General features: G+C 48.6%; 1 protein-coding gene across 1 annotated transcript in view; it reads left to right on the forward strand.

Annotated features, from left to right (window-relative positions):
• The window catches only part of ATXN7 (ataxin 7), a 91,354-nt gene extending 72,738 nt beyond the window's left edge, over positions 1 to 18,616 (forward strand). The window contains exons 4-10 of the mRNA XM_052637729.1: positions 2,455 to 2,704; positions 4,674 to 4,933; positions 5,396 to 5,478; positions 10,209 to 10,474; positions 11,908 to 12,106; positions 12,407 to 12,528; positions 16,614 to 18,616. Of these exons, the coding sequence (XP_052493689.1) occupies positions 2,455 to 2,704; positions 4,674 to 4,933; positions 5,396 to 5,478; positions 10,209 to 10,474; positions 11,908 to 12,106; positions 12,407 to 12,528; positions 16,614 to 17,655 (2,222 nt within the window). The 3' untranslated portion in view covers positions 17,656 to 18,616. The remainder of the gene's footprint in view (positions 1 to 2,454; positions 2,705 to 4,673; positions 4,934 to 5,395; positions 5,479 to 10,208; positions 10,475 to 11,907; positions 12,107 to 12,406; positions 12,529 to 16,613) is intronic.
• The last annotated feature ends 852 nt before the right edge of the window (positions 18,617 to 19,468 follow it).

Below are 19,468 nucleotides of genomic sequence, written 5' to 3' on the forward strand. Positions count from 1 at the left end.
TTCATGGTCCCGGAGACATTAGCCTGGTCTTAGGCAGTCTCTCACCATTGGCTGCGCAGTGGGATCACACAGAACTTGCAAGCATCTGAATGCCCAGGCCACAGAAAAATCAGAATCAGAATCTCTGAGAGTGGAAGTGAAGCATCAGTATATCTTTTAGCTCATTAGGTTATGCCAGTGAGTAGCCAAGGTTGAGAAGTACTGGTCTGCGACCATCTGAGAATCACTGTCTTCACAAGAAGAGCTGTGCCAATCAGGCCAGTGTTAATTGAAGGCCTACTCTGTGCCAGTTGTCAGGGGTGGCTGACTGAAACAACAAGCTCCTTCATCCAAGGGAGTCGGGAAATGGAAACAGATTTTCACAGTCCTGGCTGACAAGTGCTGATGCTTGAAAGTACATTCAAAGTATCTCAGGATCACAGAAGAGAAGGAAACTTAATTTTTTTTTTTTTTTTTTAAAGAAAGCCTCAGATGCCAAATTAACTTATTTTGGCTTTCCCTTCCTTACATACAACTGTCATATCTGGGGAAGAAAGTAGCAGGCACTTAGAAATGACTACCAGTTAGGCCTTCCTAAGTTGGTTGTAGCCTCTGTGTGTTATAGTTGGAGAATTTGAATTCTGTTTATAGATAACATAATTTTGTCCTGGTGTAGAGCAGGCTCTTAGTACCTCATAAAGCATCAGTGACCTGATGTCCTTCTGGGAATAACTCAGCGCAGCTTCACTGGTTAAAAAAGACATTTGGAAATAAACCATTTACGTGATGGGGAAACAATGGAAACAGTGACAGACTTTATTTTCTTGGGCTCCAAAATCACTGCAGATGGTGACTGCAGCCATGAAATTAACAGATACTAGTACCTTAGAAGAAAAGCTATGACTAACCTAGACAGCATATTAGAAAGCAGAGATATAACTTTGCCAATAAAGGTCCATCTAGTCAAGGCTGTGGTTTTTCCAGTAGTCATGAATGGATGTGAGAGTTGGACCATAAAGGAGGCTGAGCGCCAAAGTATTGATGCTTTTGAACTGTGGTGTTGGAGAAGACTCTTGAGAGTCTCTTGGACTGCAAGGAGATCAAACCAGTCAATTCTAATGGAAATCAGTCCTGAATATTCATTAGAGGCACTGATGCTGAAGCTCCAATACTTTGGCCACCTGATGCGAAGAACAGACTCATTAGAAAAGAACCTGATGCTGGGAAAGATTGAAGGCAGGAGGAGAAGGGGACCACAGAGGATGAGACAGTTGGTAGCATCACTGACTCAATGGACATAAGTTTGAGCTAGCTCTGGGAGTTGGTGATGGACAGGGAAGCCTGGTGTGCTGTAGTCCATGGGGTCGCAAAGAGATGGACACTACTGAGTGACTGAATTGAACCGTAGTCAAATTGATTCTAATATGCTGAATTTTTAAAATATTCATATAGCTTCCATGTTGTGAGAAATAGATGTTGAGTCACATAGATTTTTAAAACTAAGAGTTAAGCAAACATGCCATTTTAAAGTACAAGTTTAACTGAAGGTAATTACTAAGCTACCAGCATAAGGTACTTAAGTAGATAAAGTTACTAAAGAATTTACTTGTTTCTGATGGTAACATTCTTTAGCTCTCGATTTATTTAGTATGCATTGCCTTACTCTGAGAAAACCTGATTCTCTAGTGGATAGACTTATTTTCAGTTAAACCTATGTAGTTCTTGCTTAACCATGAATTACTTCCTGGTTTATAAAACAGGCAAAGCTATTTGTGGTATTTTTGTCTTGCGCCTTTGGCATCTTAGTGGTGTGAACCAGAGCTGTGCCATCTGTAGTCAAGTAAGATTATTTTAAAAGTGGGGGAGGGGTTGGGGGTGGGGAGTGAAGTGATTCACTGGAAAATTTCAGCACAGATTCATAACGAATGATAAGATAACCCTAGAAACATTCTTATTTGGTGTCATATGCTGGTGGGTAGTGACAAAAAAATAAAATGAAAGTACAACTTGTTTCTTAACACTTTGATGTTTTGAAAATTGGAGATATCTTGCACTAGAAAGGAAGAAATATTTCTGTTTGGTGTCAATGAACAGAGTTCTGGAGATGAATGAATAATTCTCCCCTCTCTGACTACAAATTGGAGTCAGTGAGGTTTATTTCTAAAATGCAAAACCCAGTGTTCTCAGGGTTAAAGTGGCTATTTAATTTCCTAGTGGTTATCTATGTATGATAAACCTCTTTACAGTGAAATGTCTTCTTAAGCAGAAGGACCAGTTCCTAGAATCCAGAATAAGTCTGTAGGGCCTAGATAAGCCATTTCTGAAAGCTGATGAGTTTAATATATTTTCACTTAGTGACACATTTTTTGAACCTAAATGTGTTGATTTCAGGGGACTCCTCCAGGGTTCCATTGAAGACTTGCCTGAAACAGTGTTTTTTCTCCACCCCACCACCGACTTTGTTTTCCTTTTCAGAAAGAAGACATAGCTCATCCAGCAAGCCTTCTTTGGCCGTTCCTCCCACTTCAGTGTTTTCCTTCTTCCCTTCTCTGTCCAAAAGCAAAGGAGGCAGTGGAAGTGGAAGCAGCCGTTCTTCCAGCGGAGGAGTCCTGAGCGCATCCTCGTTAAGTTCCAAGTTGTTGAAATCGCCCAAAGAGAAACTGCAGCTCAGGGGGAACAGGCCAATGCATCCCATTCAGCAAAATAGAGTCCCCCATGGTAGAATGTGAGTATGGCTCAGAGGGTTCTTAAAGCTCACCGGCCGTAGGTGGAACTGTGTACACAAGTAGCCTGTGAGAGTGTCTGTGGATCATGTAAAAGAAAGCCCACTTTGGGGGAAATCCAGATATACGTAGTTGTTTCTTGTTGTTTCCCTATTACAGCTTGGGAAACTTTGCAGAGTCATGATAGCAATAATAATCAGGTTAATAATACCTATCTATTGATCCTTTCTTGTGTGCCAGCTATTGAGACTGAGTTGCGTGTATTGTCATTTACTTATCACAACAATCCTGTGTAATAGATATTGTGGTTATCTCCTTTATGTGCACAATGAGAGGGAAGCGTGAAAAGATTTAGCCAGGGGACTCTATAGTCGAACAGGCCTGAAGTTCAAATCCCGCCCCGTCACTTCCTACCTGAGGGGCCTTAGCCAAGGCCCTGTTTTTCTCAGCATTTAAAGACCATGGCCCCTGTGCAGGGTTGCTGGGGCGGTAGGATTCATGTGTTGGAGTCACGGCTGGCTAGTGTCAGCCCCGCAGGAGACTGTGCAGGAAGGGGTGCTGGTGCTGCCGCCACCTCTGCTTAACAGTGAGAATAAAGCCAGAGTGAGCCCCAGAAGCTGTTCTAGGGTTTCTGGGCCTTACACAGCAAATAGGGGAGCAGTGCTTCCTCCCACCCCCTGATTTGGGCTCACGTCAGAGCACTGATGAGGGGAGGCTGAAAGAGGTTCCCACTATGAGGACAGGCCGGTGGACCCGTAGGCTGCCAGGCTCTGTGTGGTCATGTGAAGAGCAGCCACTCATGGAAACACATCCTGCTGGCTCACGGCGTCCCTCAGCCTTGGTGGCGGGTGGCTCTTCCCTGGCCCACCTCCCTATGGAGGGTATGCCATACGTATTAGTCCCAAGGTCTGATAACCTGGTTAATCTTTGGGCAGCGGCCAGCACCTGCTCTTGTGCACAGACCTTGCCAGCTTGGAGAGGCCATGGCATCTTATGGTGTCTCTGCCACTGTTGGGCTGCTCCAGGTACAGCTGTTTGGTGCTGTTTGTCCCTGTTGCTAAGCCCCCAGCCTCCACTCATCTGTCAGAAGCGCAAGTACAGCGGGCTTGGCTTTCGTTCCTGGAGCTGTCAGAGCGCCAAAGAAAATGCCAGTGCAGCGTGTAAGTCACTCGCCAGCTTCACAGCTGTTAGAGCACTGACTGCGCTGGACAAAATGTACAAAACCTCACTGGTCCAGATTTTTTGTATCTGTAGCTGGGCTTTAGATGGGGACCAGGCCAGCTGTTAGCTTTGAAGCAGTGTTTGCCACCCAAGTGACAGTATCAGGAAGACGCCAAGAAAAGTCAGTTCTTGGTTAGTGATCCAGGTGTTCCGTGCCCACGAGCTGGGTGCCAGGCGCTGAGATTCCAGGCTCCTGTCGGGAAGCCTGCTTCAGGGTCTGGAGAATTACCGCTTCAGTGACATGTCGTGTCCTAATTAAATCTGGATCTTCCTCGTTGACAGGGGCAGAGAGGCTCTTCTTGTGGAAACGTTCTCTAATTTCAGTTGCTCTCTTCTCTACTCACTCGTTTTACTTCACTTTGATGGATCAGTTCTTAAAAATGACAGTTCTCAAAAGATGTCCTCACAGGGTCCTGCAGTAGTCTCTGGTCCTTTGAGACCTTTCCATATTTTGCTGCTTGCAGGAGTTGCATTGGGTAACAGGCTCATGTGTAAGACTGTTCTGGAAGGATGAAAGGCCATGTAAATGTGATGGTTCCTCTGGAGCTCTCTGCCTGCCCAGAAAGGCGTATGGATAAAGGTTCGCTGAGTTTTCTGTGTAGTCCTGGCAGATTGTCCCAGGGTGCCTTAGGGAACCTAGCGCTGCATGGCACACAGGTAGACCCAGGTTCTGCCTCATCCCTCTGGCTTCCCAGTCGCCTGGGGCTGCAGGGCACTCAGGTGCTGGTGTTCTCACTTCCCCTATGACAGCATGACGCCTTCTGTCAAAGTGGAGAAGATTCATCCGAAGATGGATGGCACACTACTGAAACCCACAGCAGGGCCCGCCTGTCCTGCTCCTGCGAGCTCCTCAGTCAAGCCTGGCCTTAACTGCCCCTCAATACCAAAGCCAACCTTGCCTTCACCTGGACACATTCTAAATGGCAAAGGGCTTCCTGCACCACCTGTTCTGGAAAAGAAGTCAGAAGATTACTCCAATAACAGGAAGTTTTTAAATAAGAGATTATCAGGTAACTTCATAATTTTTTTCTCAGTATTTCTTTTTGTGTTAACTGGGCACTCCTGGGGGAGCAAATTAACTATTATTAGAAGTCCTCCTTTTAAAACTAGCCAACTCCAGCTTTCAGATGAAGTTCCCTAAGTTGTGTCCTTGAGCTCCCCCTCCTTGGTTTTAAAGTGCGCGTGTGTGCAGGTGACGTAAAAGTAGCTTTCTAGTGGCGCGTTCTTGACTGGGGTAGCGAGGAACGCTGGCTCGCATAGTCCCCCTCCTTCGTCTGGTGACGAGAGTGCCCGTCCTCTCAGTGATGCCACGACTGTTTTTTTCAGTGCTCAAACATTTCTTCCATTTATTGATAATGTGGTAGATTTGCTTCAAGTTATAATTTTCCTGAAATAAGAGAATCACAGATTTCTATTTATAGAATAAACAAAGGAGTGTTGAACCCATTGTAATGTCTGTGTGCTTTTGACAGAAAGAGAGTTTGATCCTGACATCCACTGTGGGGTCATCGACGTCGACACCAAGAAGCCCTGCACCCGGTCTTTGACATGCAAGGTAGGGAGCGGCCCTGGGGAGAGCCCAGTGCTCTGGGAAGCTAGGGGGCCGGGGCTGTGCAGCGCTGCCCCCCAGGTCTCTCTCACCCACAAGGCCTCTGTTCTGGTGACTTTCCTGGATTTTTAAGGGTGGTGTTGGCTATGTTTTGATGGAGAACACCTCCAATTCAGAAAACATGGGGCCTGTTGTTATAAACTGCTGTTCTGAACTGCCCCCAGCGAGCATTGTTGTTTCCAAGAGGATGGTGTTTTCCCCTAATTAATCTGTTATCTTCAATGCCTTTAATTTGAGAGGCTCCCCATTATTGTATTTTGAAGTGTATTGACATAGGATACATCCAGAAATTTCCTTTGCATGTATGGGTAGATTCTTAAAATGTTTGTGTGATTCTTAAAATGTTTGTGTAATCTCTGGTTCTTAATTTTACAGCTATGTAAAAAATCTGTGACTTTGAGATAGTGGTTTTTTTTTTAGTTTTAAAACACCTAGGTCACATGTAATCCTATATCTGTGTGTGCACACACACACACACACGTACGTATATCTCTGTGTGTATACATATATATCAGTTTGCTCAGTTGTGTCCAACTCTTTGTGACCCCGTGGACGGCAGCACACCAGGCTTCCCTGTCCATCACCACATCCCTCTTGGAGCCTGCTCAAACTCAAGTCCGTTGAGTCAGTGATGACATCCAATCATCTCATCCTCTGTCTTCCCCTTCTCCTCCCGCCTTCAGTCTTTCCCAGCATCAGGGTCTTTTCCAATGAGTCAGTTCTTCACATCAGGTGGCCAAAGTATTGGGGTTTCAGCTTCAGCATCAGTCCTTCCAATGAACACCCAGGACTGATCTTCTTTAGGATGGACTGATTGGATCTCCTTGCTGTCCAAGGGACTGTCAAGAGTCTTCTGCAATGCTACCGTTCAAAAGCATCAGTCACACACACTACGAAAATGTAGATTCTCCCTTTCTTCCCTGAGTTTTCCTTAGAAAACTCAGCCAGTGTGCTCATGAGAAGGTGGTGTGTTTACTATAAAATTAGTGTGGATGTAGGGGTGGCTTCAGTAGACCCTCTATGTAAATGAGCATATATCCTTATGTGCCCAGCTACCTTGCAGATGGGTTCAAAAAGTATTCAGAATCATTGCCTTGAAGTAATTTTAAAGCCATTGTTTGGAGAAGGTTAAAAATTAGAGAAGTTAGTGGTGTTCACTACAAATTAATAAAGTTTTTGAAGTATTATAGTAAATTTTACCAAGGATTATGTTTGAATAAAGACATTCAGGTTCTACTTCATCCACTAAACAGTGGAAGAATATTAAGATCTTCAGAAATGAGAAATGTTATTTCTAGATAGTTCTTATTAATATTTAATTTTAGGTAGGTTTTATCTTGCAACAAGGTACTGGATATTTTGAGGAAATTGATTGGTCAAGAGCACCTTAAAATATCTAATTTTTAAAGAATTATGGATCCTTTTCTCTGAGGAAAACATACATACACGTGCATGTTCTGAATTTTGCATTTTATCACAGAGGTCATTCCACTTCAAATTCACCTTTGACTCTCCCAGTTAAGAATTCCTCAGGACAAGTTGCTTTGCTTTCTGTCGTATTAATTGAACCCTTCGAATGGCGTGTTGTTGATGGTAGCCATTTGAGCTCTGTTACACTTCTGTCCCATTCAACGTGAGCGGTCCCCCAGCCCTGCTCCACACTGCATCACGCTTGCCGACCTCGGTCCACTCTCCCTGCCTACCTGACTCTCACACATAGATTCAACGTGAGCGGTCCCCCAGCCCGGCTCCACACTGCATCACGCTTGCCAACCTCGGTCCACTCTCCCTGCCTACCTGACTCTCACACATAGATTCGACGTGAGCGGTCCCCCAGCCCGGCTCCACACTGCATCACGCTTGCCAACCTCGGTCCACTCTCCCTGCCTACCTGACTCTCACACATAGATTCGACATGAGCGGTCCCCCAGCCCTGCTCCACACTGCATCACGCTTGCCAGCCTCTCTCCACTCTCTCTACCTGACTCTCAGCCACATAGATTTCTCAGTGTTGTGATAACTGTGGTTAGTGAAGGATGCTTACCTCACCCAGGATGCTCTTCTTTAATTATCTATGAGGCGTGCTGATGAACCAAAAGCTCTGTCAACTCCAGTTCTGCAAGGGGTTTGCCCAGTCTTCTTCCTGAACCTTCAGTGGCTTTCTGTGGCTCCTGCCTTTTTCTCCCATCTTTTCAAGTTGTGCTTGTCCTTCATGTGTTCTGTTAAGGGGTCTTGATGGTCTAGCAGGGTGCTTAGCCTCTTTTTGCATTCGCATGTATCCTCACCCAGGCGGGGCACGAGTGCAGCATAGAACTGGCGGAGGATACAGCAGGGCGACTGGCCTGTCTGGCACAGACGCCCATGCTCTGCTCTCGTAGTCTGTGGGCCAGTGCGTCTGCCTTTCCCCTCCTCTCTCAAGCCGCGGGGCTGAACACGCTGGAGAGCCCCGCTCAGTGTGCCCCAGCTGCCGTCCAGGTCTCTGTTAGGCCGAGGCCGCTGTCAGGGCATCTGCCGCTGCCTACTCCTGGCATTCTGCCGTCTGCCTGCCGCCCTGTCCATCCCCTCCTCACTTCCTCATCTGTCCAGTGTTCTGCCCTTGCACTTTCATACAGGTAGACCTGGGCTCCTCTCCCTGTAGAAACAGTTAACTGCACACGCATGTGGTCACAGACCTCCCTCTGGGCCTCAGGATGCAGGCTTGAACAAGGCCTGGCTCCTACCCTTAATGGTAAAAGTTACCTCTGATGAGTAATACGGAGAGGCCAGGGTAGTTGCAATCTTCACTAGGGGAACTGAGTCGGGGAGGCTCCTTCACCTTAGGACTATTAGGCTGAACTTCTTGGGGTTTGTCTGGGCAGAAAAGGGGTGGAAGAAACAGCAGAGACAGTCGGTGTGAAGGCTGTGGGAGGAGGGCAGAGCAAACAGCTTAGGGTCCCCAGGGCAGCCTGGGGGTGGGCAGGAGACGGAGGAAGCAGCACCTGGTGCCAGAGGCGTGGCGAGCAGGGAGCACAGGTGTTAGGGCAAGCTGGGCCCCGGGCCGCCTCACAGTGGGTCTTTATCTGTGGGCTTCAGACAGTTCCCACAGAGTTCTGATGGGCAGCGTCAGAACTGTTGTAATCAGACAGTTGTAATCATAGTTGTAGTCAGACGGTTCTTCAGAGCCCAGTGGAAATGCTATTTACTCTGCAAACCAAGCTTGGGAAGTATCCATCATCTCTGCCTACTTTCTTCACTCAGTCTTGCCATGCTGGGCACCAGGGGACGCTCAGAGATGAGGAGTGGCTTCTCCATCATCTGTCTGGAGAGACAGGCAGGTGGACCAGTGACATCGTACATTCATCTGTTCATTCAGCGCGTATTGGAGGGCCGTTATTTGTATCTGCTTTTTGTTTGAGGCATTGATGGTGTGCCAGGTGCTGTCCTAGGTGTTTGCACAGTGCTGAACAAGACAGGTTCTTGGCTTCATTTGGGTTACTTTCGGATATGTTACATATTAAAGAAAAACAAGTAAAAAAAATTTTTTTAAGCCCTACTCATGTTTCTAACTATCTGTGCCAGGTTACATTTGAGCAGACATAGTTGCAGTGTAACTGATAAGGACTAGGTTATGTTACTGAATTGCAAAAGGGAATGAGAAGTCTAACTGTCCTTAAATCCTTCACACTGTAGTGTGGACAGTGAGCACACAAAAACGATCATTTGTAGTACTGGGGTGACATGGATGAGGGAAGGACTTGACTCACTCATATTTGGGAGGTATTATTTGGGCCTCTGTGGTTAGTGGCGCCTTGCATTTTTTTTTTTTTTTCAAACCAACAGGGGTCCTGACATTAAGGAGTGGTCAGGTTTACTTGACCTTTCTTCTTCTCAAGAGTAATTCCAAATTTCTGAAGATGTGACCATTTTTGATTCTGAGATTACAGATTGTCTCCAGTTCCAAAAATGCTGTCTGTCCCATTTTCTTGATTTCCATAGTGAGTGCATGTTCATGGGGTTTCAAGCTGCTGTGCATCTTTTCCTGTTCACAGTCTGTCTTCTCTTGGATTCACACTCTTTAATTCCCAGATCTCCCTCTGCCGCATCAGCCCCTGTTTCTAGGGTGCCTTGAGCCGCTTCCTCTGTCCTTATGACATTGTCACTGGAATAAAGAAGCAGTTGTATTTAATGTTTACTCTCTGGCAGTTACTGAAAGACTTTCTGATACATGTTTTATGGGATGTATTATCCCATAAAAGGGAAGTGTTTCTTTCCTTTTAATACTGAAAACTCTAAGTGGCCCAAGAAGAGACTCTCTAGTAGAGTTGGTGACAGTCCTGATCAATGAATTGCTCCAGTGACACAGAACTTAAGGACCTGTCACCTGTTTGTATTGACTGTCTGCCCCTCAGTTACACACCAGGTGGCATGGTTGACTTTTTTTTCTTTCTTCTGGTGGAAGTGACATCAGCAGATTCTTATGCATTTGGAGCCTGGAATATCTGCTTCTAGCTTTAAAAAAAGAAAATAAAATTCATACTCTTAAGGTTTTTCCCTTATCAAATGCCAGGCAGCCTTTGATAATGCTAACGGTCTAGATTGCTTTTTTATTGGCGTTGGTGTTCTTTGATATGACATTAAAAAATTATTAATGACATTCCTCCATTTCTCTTTGTTTTGTTGTTGTTTCTGGTGTGTAGACACATTCCTTAACCCAGCGGAGGGCTGTCCAGGGTAGAAGAAAACGATTCGACGTGTTGTTAGCCGAGCACAAAAACAAAACCAGGGAAAAGGAATCGATTCGCCATCCGGACTCTCAGCAACCAGCGCAGCCTCTCAGGGACCCACATCCCATCCCTCCTAGAACGTCACAGGAGCCACACCAAAACTCTCACGGAGTGATTCCCTCCGAATCAAAGCCTTTCATAGCTAGTAAACCTAAACCTCACACCCCCAGTCTTCCAAGGTAAGCCGCATCCTGCAGCTCTCTCCCTCCTTCAGAGAACAGATATGCAGCCTGTAGAGTCCTGGTGTGTCATGCTGTCAAGGACAGGCACCAGGCTAGTTGTGAGAAGAGGGCGTGTTTTCTAATTGGGTTTTATTTTAAGAGGAAAAAAAAAAATTGTTCATCAGTGAGTTTCAACCAGGGCTCTTCGTGGCCAAACACAAGCAGCAGAGTAAAGCTGGAGCTTCCTGCTCCAAGTGCATGTCTCCTGACCCCACAGAGCAAGGCTGAAGCCCGGGTCCTGCCTGTAATAGCGAGGCGGACACCTCGCCTGGTTCGGGCACCAATTTCCCATTCGTGTGTCTTGCTTCTTGCAAAATACAGCAGAAGGGATTCTTGCTAGGGCTAGGCATTGAGCCTGAGTTTTTATAACATCTGTTTACATGTATCTTCATTCATTCATCTGGGACTCTGGCCGGAATGCACACTAGGCTTTGGAGCTGTGCAGTGAGCAGCAGGTCAGAACTTAGCCACATCCCTCAGACACAGTGATGATGGGCTGAGTATATGCCATTTAACCAAGTTCAAGTAAAGGACTTCGTATCCTGAGAGAAGGGAGAAAGGCACAGATACGGAGGGTCTTGTGTCTCGACCATCAGTAGTGAGGCCTTCTGCTTAGGAAAGTGCCGACCCTTGGCTGCAACCGTTTCGCCTCACGTGTCCGATTCTTGAAATGGTCGCATGAGGGGTGGAAGTGCCTCCCTATGGAAACCTGAGTGTGTGCCTGAGCCTGTCCCCACATGAGCCCCTTGGTTCTAAATAGCACAGTGGAGGAATGTTCTGAGCAGGTGCCCCAGAATGTGCCCAGGGCCAGGCCACTGATCCTTAGCAAGTCCTTTCTTTGGCCACCTTTTCATTAAAGTGTCACCATCTAAAACAAAGTGGGCTTAACGCTAGAAGTATCAGGCCTTTCTGTGTTGGCAAAGCATACTACTGTCCATGAGTCACACATTCCAGATACCCACATCAACCCACCTTCTTTTACCACCTCCTGTCCCTGTTAAGTTATTTTAGAGCACGTTACCTGTAATTTCATTGATCACCTTAGTAACCCAGTTCCAAGTGGAATGTGAAGAGGAATCAAAGAAAGAATTTGCTTAAGTTCCACATGCATCTCGCCTTTTTGGGGGAGAATAGGAAGACCAGGTGGGAAGGAGAATGGTTGTAAGTGACTTTGATTAGACCTGGCAGAAAGCTCCATTTGACGTTGTGTGGTTCAGGAGAGAGACTCTTCACTCCAGGCACCCCGGATCTGCGTCTGTGTCCCCAAGGGCTAGTGGTGGCGCCCAGAGCTCCTCTGGTGGTTTTGGATACGTGGTTGTATCTGAGTCGAGGCGGCTGATTCCCAGACATGTGGTGTGATCTGATCAGTGCTGCACTTTCTGCTCACCAAGGCCTCCAGGCTGCCCTGCTCAGCAAGGTGGGAGTGCCCCCATTGACCCTCCTCCAGTCCATGAGTCTCCACACCCTCCCCTGCCTGCCACTGAGCCAGCTTCTCGGTTATCCAGTGAGGAGGGAGAAGGCGATGACAAAGAAGAGTCTGTTGAAAAACTGGACTGTCATTATTCAGGTCATCATCCTCAGCCAGCATCTGTAAGTTCCATACCGGCCCCCGTGCCGACCCTCCCCACACAGCAGGGACAGGGCAGTGCCGGGGGGCGTGCCGGGGACCGCAGCATGCCCTCATCCGTGCGGGTTGCCCCGAGGCGGCCTGCTCTCTGGCGGGCGCGTCTGCTGCTGCTCCCAGTCTCTTCCATGATGCTCAGGGCTAGGCATTGTCACGTTCATGCTTCACAGCCCGTGGTCCTCAGTGCTGTCTGTCCCGGCCTATCCTTCCCGGGCCGTGCACCCTCAGAGTCCGCGAGCCCAAGAGTGTGCTTGCTTTCTTTGCAGTTTTGCACATTCGGGAGCCGGCAGATTGGAAGAGGCTATTACGTGTTTGACTCCAGGTGGAACCGGCTTCGCTGCGCCCTCAACCTCATGGTGGAGAAGCATCTGAATGCGCAGCTGTGGAAGTGAGTGCCTGTCCACCACCTCTGGGGCGGGTGGGGGCTCGGGGCTGCCTCCTCTTCATTTCTTACGGGGCTGATTGAAGGAAGGTCGTCATCTCTCTGATGAACGTAAGGGCTTGACCAGCCCTGGAGGAAGGGCCTTCATCGTTCATCCATTCACTCCTGCAGCAGATGAGTCTCATTCTCGGTGCTGGGGTTTTAGGCCGAGGGGCTCCCAGATGGATGGAGCTCAGGTTCTCGGACAGGGAGAAACGTGAAAGCCAGTCAACAGAAAACAGACATCATAGCTTGTCATAAGGGAGAATAACAGAAATGCTCATAATCTGTATCTCTTATTGAGATTACTGTAGGCCGGACACCGTAGCAAATACAGTTTTCACAGCTCCAGGCCAGAGGGCTTCATGGAGAACCTATGTGAAGGGGCCCTTGAGCCGAAATGAATGATTGACAAAGAGTAGTCATGGGACAGGCGAGGAGGAGTGGGTTCCGTGCAAGGAGAGCAGTGCATATGAAGCTCCTAAGTCAGAAAAGAACGTGGCTTATTTGAGAATGAGCGAGGAGTCTCTTGGAATAAGAGGAGATCCGAGAGGTCGGATGACACCAATTTAGAGCCCTGGGGAGAAGGGTTTCAGGCAAAGGAGCTGTTTGCTCTGGCTTTCAATTGAAAGTAAGGCGATTGTGTTGTATGGCCTTACACATGCTCCTGTTTCCCCAATGTGATTTTAAGTTGAAGAGGAGTTCCATGGCCCCAAAAGTTTATTAACCCAGTCTTTCTGAAAGGAAAGTTTTTGTTATTGCAGGACTTCTCAGAGCCTTTAATGAGTGCTATCCATTGTAACTCTCAAAACATAGGACGATATCATATATAATGTGGACTGTCTGTCAGGCTCTTGTGACCTGGGAACCTGTTTCAGGGGAGCATCTGGGAGACTAGTGTTGGATTGAACTGACTTTGGGAAGCACTGAGCTTTGTTAAGGGGGCTGTCCAGTAGTACATAGTCATCCCACATCCTCCCTTTGGGCATCATTTACCCCTAGTGCCTCCCTGAGTAGACTCTACGAGTACATCTATTTGCCTCTCTGCTTGTGTTTCCTATTATAGTCAGAGGAAGTTGTCAGAGACCTTGGATAGTCCATGATCCAGAGGACCGTCTCTATGGTCATTAGTAGGGCTTGCATTGTTCATAGTGCAGACCAGCCCCATGGCAGTGTTACTCTGCTTTATTTCATGTTTGATCCTAGTTCTTACTCGATAAGAGCTCTAATGAAGTAACAGTGCTCTGACCCAGAGACAGACTTGGGCAGTGGTTGTTGGGATATTTTTTTGGTGGTGGTGGTGGTGGGTGGGGGGGTGGTAGCCTCGGATCAGACAACTTTAAGATGTGTGAAATCTCAGTTTCTTTCCTGGTGGGACCTGGAGAGCTTACTGAAGTTACAGATCTGTGGGTTTAACGTACTCGTCAGGGTTACAGATCTGTGGGTTTAACGTACTTGTCAGGGTTTAGAAGAGTCCTGGGGATTCCTATCCCTGTTACATTGATGAGTGGTTTACGGCCAGGGTTTGGGTAAGAGACTTGCAGTTGGTTCTTGGTGGCTCCTGTGGAGAGACATCTTGGCACTGTGGTGTCTGAAGTAGCAGGTCCTCTGGCTGATTGCTGTTCCGTCTCTCTGCTGTGTCACAATCTGCCTGCCTTATCAGTCACTTGCTCCCAGTGAGGAAGAAACTTTCTTTCCATTACCATGACCTTTGATTTAAAAAAATCAGTTCAGCAGAGACAGACAGGCTGCTCAGTGATGAGCTGGCTTACAGGCCTGGGGTGGGTAGGAGCTTGGAGAGAGGGGCCAGGCCAGATGCTTGAGGAAACGAGTGTTCTCGACATGGGAGTGAGGGGGGCTGGCGCAGGCAGGCCCTGGGATTTGCCAGGAGCGGCTCAGCACTTCTCAGCAGAGGAGAACTCCTCTTGAGGTGGCGTCTTTGAGGCACTCAAGGAGCCTCCTGATGCGGTCCGGGCCCCACCCCCTGGCACAGCTGCACGTCCTCTCTCCTGCGAGGAGCCCCAGCACTGTCCTGGGCCCTCGTGCTTCGGTTGCTGTGGTAACCTGGGGGCGCGGGGAGGGCTGTGATTGCAGCGGCTGTCGTCCGCAGCGTGTGGAGGCTCTGGACAGCGGCGAGGGCAGGCTGCTCTCGCTGACTCCGACCTGCGTGTGCCGTCTGTGTGCCGCTACCGGGGCCACAGTGGCACCAAGGACGGGCTGGGATGGTTATCAGGTTTTGACCTGAGTTTTCTTCGTTTTTAATTTTTAAGACCGGCTAAAAAAGGAAAAGTGGATACAAAGAGGCACAGAGTAAAAAGTTTTACTTCCCCTGATCGCCGTGCTCCTGTTTTCCACCCACTCCTCACAGACAGTTTTATTAGTTTCTTGTATGTCTTTGGGTTTATTCATGCAAACATAGATCAGTATGACTGCCTATTCTTTTTTTTTTTTTTTGGTCTCTTCTTTATGCAAAAGGTAGGAAATGATTTGAAAGAGCTTTTTAATGAGAAACTAGTAATGTCATCCAGAGTCCACATCCCTGCCCCTGTGGAAGCCTTTCATTTTCCCCAGGTTTGGTTCTAGCAGCCTGGCCTTGAGGCTCTGTCCTCCTAAGCCGCCTGGTGGCCATGAGACGCCACTGCACCCAGGGAGCAGGGGCCCCTGCACTGAGTTTCAGTCAGGGCTTCGCACAGGTGCCAGTGCCCTAGGGGTCTTGCTGAGATATAAAGGAGGTCTAGGGTGGGGCCCAGGGACTCAGCATTTCCAAAAAGCCTCTCCTGTAATGTCAGTGCTTATCCTTCATGAGTGACATGGGGATAGAAGCCCAGCTTCTCAATCAACCTCAGCATCTGGAGAGATCTAGAAGTGACTAGTGCCGGACCCCACCCCCGTGATCCTGGTGTGGCCTGAACGCCATGGGTGATTATGACGTGCAGCCACGTTTGGAAGCACAGACTCAGAGTAGGAGCCACACTCTTGCTGGGGGAGGGTTTTAAGGCTGGTGTGAACACTTGCAGTTATTTAATTCCTTTCATGAATAGCTGTAGTTCTTCTCAAAAATCAGCAAGGGAGATTTGGCAGCAATCTAGGCCAGCTCTCTGACTTGAAGGTTGAGGACCGCTGCTGGTAGTTGGATCAGCCAGAGCTGCCCCGTGAAGTTTGGGGCAGGGCAGTCTTGGCAGCTGACTTCCAGTCAGGCCATTTGCTGTTTTGCTACCTGAGTGTTAATTATGCTATAGGGCTTTTTGATATTTTGGTGCTTGTTAGGTTTTAAAAGTCATAGCTAAAATAAAAGTGGGGAGGGTCCCTCATTTGACTGTTTGAATAGATACCCAGATAGTATTATCAGAATCCATTGTCAGAACACTGACCAGAAATCCCCTGAGATTTGGAGCTTCCCAGCTCTTCAGGCAGTATCTGGGACCTGGCAGTTGTTACTGACTAGTCTGTCCTTCCTTTTTCCCATTTGTTCATGAGTTCTCTTAGTGTTTGAGTGCCTTTGCGTTCTAGGCACTGTGCTGGATGGACAATAGCAAATCGGCTGTGAATTGCTCCATCTGCAGAGACACTGGACAGTGATCCTTGGTCACGCTTTTTAAAATGACCAGAGCCTTCCCAAGTCTAGAAATGGGGCAGAGTGGGAAGTAAGCAAGTTAGGAAGGTCATATTTCCTAAGAAAGTGATGATGGGCCAAAGCGGAAGGATGAGCAGCCGTTGGGGTGGCAGTGTCTCAGGCAGAAGATGCCTGAGGTCTAGCGTCATGACCTGGTTTAGGAAGAAGGAAGACCAGTAGCCAGAACCGGGGCGCTCAGGGTGCCGGATGGAAGGGTGTGGTGTGAACCTGTGGCCCCAGCGCATGGACTTGAGGCCAGTGTTCTCAGAGCACAGCAAAGTGAGAAGAATTTGGAGTGGCACTCCTTGTGGCTCAGCATCTTGGCGCACTCCCTCTGACCAAGGGGTGTATTCAGTGCCAGAGGTGAAGGAGGTCTCCTTCTGAAAGCTTCCGCGAAGGGCCATGGTGGACGCTGCTCATGTCCTCTTCTGTTTTGCAGGAAGATCCCGCCCGTCCCCAGTACCACGTCGCCCGTGTCCACACGTGTTCCTCACCGGACAAACTCTGTGCCGACGTCACACTGTGGGGTTAGCTACCTGGCAGCAGCCACCATGTCGCCTTCCCCCGTCCCGCTCTCGTCCACCTGCGTCTCCCCCAGCAGTAAGTCGGTCCCAGCTCACGGAACCACACTGAACGCCCAGCCCGCCGCCTCCGGGGCTGTGGACCCTGTGAGCAGTATGCAGTCCAGACAAGTGTCTTCCTCCTCCTCCTCCCCCTCCACGCCCTCCGGCCTGTCCTCCGTGCCCTCTTCCCCCATGGCCCGGAAACCTCAGAAGCTGAAATCCAGCAAGTCTTTGCGGCCCAAGGATTCTTCTGGTAACAGCACGAACTGTCACAATGCCAGTAGCAGTGCCAGCGGCGGCTCAGGAAAGAAACGCAAAAACAGCTCCCCACTGTTAGTTCCCTCGTCCTCCTCCTCGGCATCCTCGTCCTCTTCTTCTCATTCCATGGAGTCTTTTAGGAAAAACTGCGTGGCTCACTCGGGACCTCCCCACCCCGCAGCAGTAGCCTCTGCCCCAGGCATCAGCCTCAACTGTGTGGTCAGCCGAGGGAACTCACTGGGTGGCCGGCACGAGCAGCCGGGGTGCCGGGGCACCTCCGGCGGGAACCCCTGCGAGTCCATCAAGAGGATGAGCGTGATGGTCAACAGCGGCGATTCCACACTCTCCCTCGGCCCCTTTGTGCACCAGGCCGGCAGCGAGCTACCCGTCAACTCCCACGGCGTCTACCCGCACTCACACACTCCTCTGGACAAACTCCTAGGAAAGAAAAGAAAGTGCTCACCCGGCTCGAGCAGTGTCAACAGCAGCGGCGGCAGCAGCAAGCCCACCAAGGTGGCCAGATTGCCGGCCGTGAACAACGTCCACACGAAACACGCGGGCCCCAGCCCGGCAGCCCCGGGGCTGACAAACAGCTCCCTCCTCCATCAGGTAGGACAGGGCCTGGGGCCACCGTGGGGAGGCCCGTGGCCTCTCCCTTGACATGGTTGATCAACTCGGAGATCTGTGCGGTCGGTTTGGTGGGTTTGCCTAAAAGCAAGTGTCCAGCTTCACGGTGTCTTTTAAGAAAAGGTCGAGTTGAAGGCCAGATGAAGGTCACACAGGCACCTCTCTGCCAGACTCTGTGATGACTCGGAAGATGCTCCTGGCTAAGGAGGCCACACCAAGTGCATTTCAGCAGCTGGGGTGGTGGACACCGTCCTGCGTGACGGTGGGGCCCTCCCTGTCCTGGAGTGCAGTCCTCTCGTACGTTTGTCTGAAGAAAGCTGGGCGAAAATCAAGCTGGTGTAGAAAGGGATGATTTAAATTTGAAAAAGGCTGTTATATTTTTCCCATCAAAGAGTTTCAGGTTTTCTTGTCAATTCCCCTCCTCTGTGTTCTCCTCCCTGTTTTCCAAGGAGGCAGGGAAGCGGAATTTCACTATGGCAGAGCAGAAGACTGATATCTTATTGACGTTAACAGATTGAAAAGAAACCTGCATGTGACCTGTCTCTAGAAAAGGGCTTGTCGGGCATCGGATTCATTACTGACCGTGGTTTCTCTGGCTGTGTCTTGTCTCTTCCCCACTCCTCTTCCGGCTGCTGTTTGCTCCTGTAGCCAGTTCCTCCACCTTCCTCTTTCTTCTGTCCAGCTCCTCTCTCATCTTGTTGTTTCATTCAGCAGAGTACTTTCTGTCCTTGCTTACAAGCAGGAATTTCAGCAATGTCACCCTCAGAGCTCTGCTTTAAAATGTGAGGCTCTTTTTGTTTTGTTTTGTTTTCCCTTCCTCATCTTCAAAACTGAACATAAATGTCAGACTAGAACTTGTCCAGAAAATACCAGGAAGTTTCTTCATGAGGCAGAAGTTTCCCTCAGTATATGTGTGAATGAAAACTCGGCGCCAAAGGTGTGGGGAAAATAATGACGCATGAATTTCAGTAGCAGCTGCTTCAGTTCTTCTCTTTGAGCCACAAATACATATGGGCTATTTGTGTGTCATTTGGGCCTTTGAACAGGATTCCTGGACAAGTGAAAACTTCTTGATGTGTAGTTTAATGATAAGCATAAAAATGCACTGCAAACACTGTAAGAATCGATCCCTTAGTAATACCCTTGTGAGCATAGTTTCCCAATTCATGTGAATCCTGGGAGGGAAGAAGTCCGACCGCACGTACCCCTGTCACAGAGCGGGCCGTCTTCACACAGAAGCCGCTGCAGACCCGACCGCCCCCGGTGTCGGGGCAAGGTGGAGAACTGGGGAGTGGGCGCCTCATCTGCACAGAGCAGCGACTCCCAGAAACTTGCTCTAATTTCAAAGAGAAACTGCGCATCTGAACCTTCATGAGAAATTTCACCATTTTCCAAAGCTCTGTAGTTTTTTTGTTTTTTTTTTTCATTTTGTCTTGATCTGGTGAAGCCCACACATCTGTCAGCTAAGTTTGGCTCAGGAGCTACCAGTTTGCCACCTCTCATTTCCACCATCTGAGGAGGACTACGTCCCCCTTGGACAAACAGCCTATGTTTGGGTTCTTTTCCTTAAAAGCAGTTTCTCGTCATGTTTGTATTTGAGAAAGGTTTTTTCTCTGCAGTGGAATACGTTCTGTTATGCTACACAGACTCGGTGGGCAGGGGGTGTGGGGCATGGCTACAGACCACAGGATGGACAAACTGCCCAAAAAAGTATTGCATATTTTTACATCCCTGATCATTTAGCTGCAAGAGGGAATCAGTAGCTTTCTTCAGACTATCAAAGGGACCCATGCCTCCAAAATGCTGTACAGAAGTCTGCTCTTAGACCACTAGGGGCCTGAGCTCG

Source organism: Budorcas taxicolor, chromosome 1 (genome assembly GCF_023091745.1).
Source record: "Budorcas taxicolor isolate Tak-1 chromosome 1, Takin1.1, whole genome shotgun sequence".
NCBI classification, from domain to species: Eukaryota; Metazoa; Chordata; class Mammalia; order Artiodactyla; family Bovidae; genus Budorcas; species Budorcas taxicolor.